This window comes from Temnothorax curvispinosus, unplaced genomic scaffold (genome assembly GCF_003070985.1).
Source record: "Temnothorax curvispinosus isolate PA1 unplaced genomic scaffold, ASM307098v1 QBEX01002425.1, whole genome shotgun sequence".
In the NCBI taxonomy this organism is placed as follows: domain Eukaryota; kingdom Metazoa; phylum Arthropoda; class Insecta; order Hymenoptera; family Formicidae; genus Temnothorax; species Temnothorax curvispinosus.
In genome coordinates, this window is record NW_020212205.1 from 4,910 (window position 1) to 8,863 (window position 3,954).

Here is a 3,954-nt window from a genome sequence, read left to right on the forward strand (position 1 = left end):
AACCCTCTCGCAACCGCGACCAAATGCGCGGCGCCGGTCTAGTCAATCGCGCGATAAACGCTCTTCCTTTCGAGCTGCATATACCCGGTTATCAGTTTTGCGGACCCGGTACGCGTCTAGCGAGAGACTAGCGCGCGGCGATAAAGACATCAATCCGTTGGACGCGGCGTGCCGCGAGCACGACGTCGCGTAATCACAAACCGGCGAGCTCACCGAACGATACGTCGCCGATCAATTGCTCGCCGAGAGGGCGCGCGAGCGCGTCACCGTGAAGGACTCGCCGCGGCGGCCGTATGGGCAGCTATGAAGGCGAAGACGAAACTGGGCATTGGTATAGAAAGGAAAAGAGGAAAAAAGAATAAAGGAACGGGATCGAGCGGGAAGAACACGAGGACGAGGAGGAAGAGGCGGAGGATACTTCCGACAGCGAAACGCGGCGGCTTCTTGCCCTTCCTACCAATGTTGGGCGCGCTCGGTTCTTTGATCGGTGACGCGGCTGTCGTGGCCAAAGCGGTGAGCGCCGGCAAAGCGGCGCAACGGCAACTCGAGGAAGTGCAGCGACACAATCGCGCGATGGAGGGTCGCGGGTTGTACCTCGCGCCGTATAAGAAGCGCGGAGGTAGCGCAAGGAGAGTCGCCAAAAAAAAAAATTCGCGGAAGAAGGCGACGTTAGCGGCAACGTCGGATCTGCCGCCGTACGGCGTCACGACGAACGAGCAGCTCGATCGATCGGCGCGTCGCCTACGCATACCGTTCTTCCGCGGGGTGTTCATGCGCGACGCTCTGCCGACGAGGGTGCGACACGCAGAGTGCGGCATCGTAAATTTCGACGACGCGGCGGGTCCGGGCATGCATTGGGTCGCTTACGCGAAGAAAGGGAACGCGGCGATCTACTTCGACGCGTTCGGAAATCTTTGTCCGCCGAGAAATCTCGCGCGATATCTCGACGGTGACGGCGAGAGCGCGATCGTGACGTACAATCGTCGCGCGTTTCAGAGCAGCACGTTCGAGCAGAGAATCTGCGGATAACTGTGCCTGCGATTTCTGCGCGAGATCGATTGGGGGAGTGGCGGAAGATCGACGTTCTCCCGCGATGTCGCTGACGCTCACGTTAACCGGAACCAGCAGCGTTCTCGCGGCGAGTCATTTTCCCGCTTTGGATCTGAGCGACGGCGAGTACGAGCTGGGTTCGGCGACTTTTGAGACGTACAACTCGATACCGAACGTTACGCCGGCAAACAATCGATTCTATTTCGGCGAGGACGATCGTAAGATCGTCGTTCCGGAAGGGTCGTACGAGCTGCGAGCCGTGAGCAGATATCTGCGCGCCGCTCTTCTTCATCGCGAACGTCGCGCCCGCGAGAGAGAGAAAAAGAAAGAGAAGAGAGAAAAACTGCAGGTCGATGGCGCTAGACAAGTAAAAGAAAAAAACCGAACGGAGAAGAACGACGACGACGACGACGGTTATGGCATATCGAGGACGACGGCATGAACGGCGACGATGACGGTGGTGGGAGAACGATACTCGCTCTTTGTGCCAACGAGAATACCATGAGGAGCGAGATAAAATGCGCCTACAGAGTAAATTTTACAAAACCGAACAATATCGGTTCTTTTTTGGGTTTCTCGCGCGATCGTATCTTAAAACCGAACAAATGGTACGTTTCCGACGGACCCGTTGACGTCACGACCGTGAACATTATTCGCATCGAATGCAGCATCACCACGGGAGCATACAGCAACGGACGCTCGGTGCACGCGATACACGAATTCGCGCCAAAAGTTCCACCGGAATATAAACTGTCGGAGACTCCGACGCAGATCATTTACTTCCCGATCGTTGCGCGAAACGTCACCGATATCACGGTGCGAATCGTGGATCAGAACGATCGATTGATCGACTTTCGCGGCGAGGAGATAACGATTAGACTGCACGTACGTCGTCGCCGCGGTTAGTGTGTGTGTGCGCGTATCTCCGCGATCTGAAGAGAGAGCGAGAGGGATGCTCGTTCTGAACGGATCGAGCGCGGATTGCACGAACGAGCGAACTAGCCCGTTCTAGGACAAAATCGAAAGCGTAAAAAGGAGAAGAGGCGGTGGAGGAGGAGGAAGAAGAGCTGTTCTCAGCAACACCAACGTCAGGTTCGCTGGGTCTCGCCGTGAGAAACGCTTCGCCGCCGCGTCGTTTCCACATCGACGAAAGAAAAGACCATGGCCGACATTCTAAGTATCGGCGGTGAGTCGATTTTCGACGAGCGCATCGTCGGAATCAAGACTCACACGTATAACCCGTACGTCAACACGACGTTCGGGCACAACGACGAGATACGAATACCCATACAGCAGCAGGATCTGTATACGCTGCCGTGCGACAGTTTCCTGTACGTCGAGGGACGACTCTATCGGCGGCGCGGCGACGTCGGAGGCGAGGGACCATTAAAGGCAATACGCGAAATTGGTCAACAACTGCGTCGCGTTTATGTTCGACGAGATTCGATACGAACTTGACGGCGTGGAGATCGACCGGTGTAAAAACGTCGGAATAACCAGCACGATAAAGAACTACGTGTCGCTGACCGCCGAACGAGCCAGGAGACTGCAGAACGCCGGATGGTGTTATCCAACGAACGAATCGAATCTGAACAGCCCATCCCGTCAATTCAACTTTTGCGTGCCTTTGAATATTCTCTTAAGTTTCTGCGAGGACTACAAACGCGTGGTAATAAACGCGCGACACGAGCTTATCCTGATACGCTCTTGTAGCGACCACAACTGCGTCGTAGATCCGAAAAAAATCGTGCCGAGAGATCCGGCCAAGGATCCTAAAATTACGCTACTGAAGGTGCAATGGCGTATACCGCACGTGGCGTTAAACGACGTGACTAAATTGTCGCTATTGCGAACGTTGGAGAGCAAACGATTTCTGAGCGCGGACTTTTGCTCTTGGAACCTGTACGAATTTCCCCTCCTGCAGAACACAACCAAGCATTCGTGGGCCGTGAAAGCCGCGCTGCAGTTGGAGAAGCCGCGATACGTCATATTCGCGCTGCAGACCGGACGGCGAAACGAATTCACGGAGGACTCCTCGAGGTTCGATCATTGCGCGCTCGCCAACGTGAAATTGTATCTCAACTCGGAATTCTATCCTTACGACGACGTGAACGCGGATTTTGAGAGCGACAAGTTTGCCGTGCTGTACGAGATGTACGCGAAATTTCGAGGAGCGTACTACGGGGACAGTCGCGACGACGCGCTCTTCTCCCCGCGCGAATTCGCGCGGGTAGCTTCGCTTGTGGTGATCGATTGTTCCCGCCAAAATGAAGCGGTGAAGAGCGTCACCGTGGACGTGCGCATCGAATTCGAATGCAAGAAAAACGTTCCGCCGAAGACCACTGCCTTTTGTCTCATCGTTCACGATCGCGTCATCGAGTGCGGTCCACTGACCAACGTGGTGCGCAAAATTATCTAACGGGAAAATGCGATTGTGGGATATATAAATTCGGGGATCCTTCGATCGTTCCTCAGATCCCGTTAAGAACGAGCAGTTTGAGTGTGAATTGTTCGACGCGCACCGACTCAATGGCCGCAGCGGCAACGACGACGACGACGACGACGATGGGGATTCGTGGTGAACGATAGATTTGTCGCAAAGGAGGTGGCCGTGCTCCGAAGCGAGACGCGCGAACTCGCGCATCACGTGTTTCGCGCGCCGATGGCGTGGGACCTTCTCACGAGCGCCAAGAAAACAAGGGCTAACTGACTGATGGCGAACCATCACGGCCTCCGTTGGAAAGACGGGGACGTGGACTATCGCCTAGCCAGGTCGATTATTCGACGCGCGGTGTATGCTGGTGTATGCCCTGCTTTATAGAAGTTGTGATTTTCGTTAAAGCAGGGCATACACACGTGTGTGTGCCCTGCTTTAATGAAAATCATTAAAACAGTTAAATCGTG

General features: G+C 55.0%; 1 protein-coding gene across 1 annotated transcript; it reads left to right on the forward strand.

Annotated features, from left to right (window-relative positions):
• The first annotated feature begins 2,211 nt into the window (after positions 1-2,211).
• On the forward strand, positions 2,212-3,469 carry LOC112451628. The gene is made up of 2 exons (XM_025011379.1): positions 2,212-2,442; positions 2,492-3,469. Exons 1-2 carry the CDS (start codon positions 2,212-2,214, stop codon positions 3,467-3,469), a joined length of 1,209 nt encoding a protein of 402 aa, XP_024867147.1.
• The last annotated feature ends 485 nt before the right edge of the window (positions 3,470-3,954 follow it).

Bases quoted from the DNA above. Each gene is read 5' to 3' on its own strand.
- LOC112451628 (XM_025011379.1), top strand. From the start codon at position 2,212: ATGGCCGACATTCTAAGTATCGGCGGTGAGTCGATTTTCGACGAGCGC. The intron at 2,443-2,491 runs GCAATACGCGAA...ATGTTCGACGAG, and splicing joins GAGGCGAGGGACCATTAAAG to ATTCGATACGAACTTGACGG.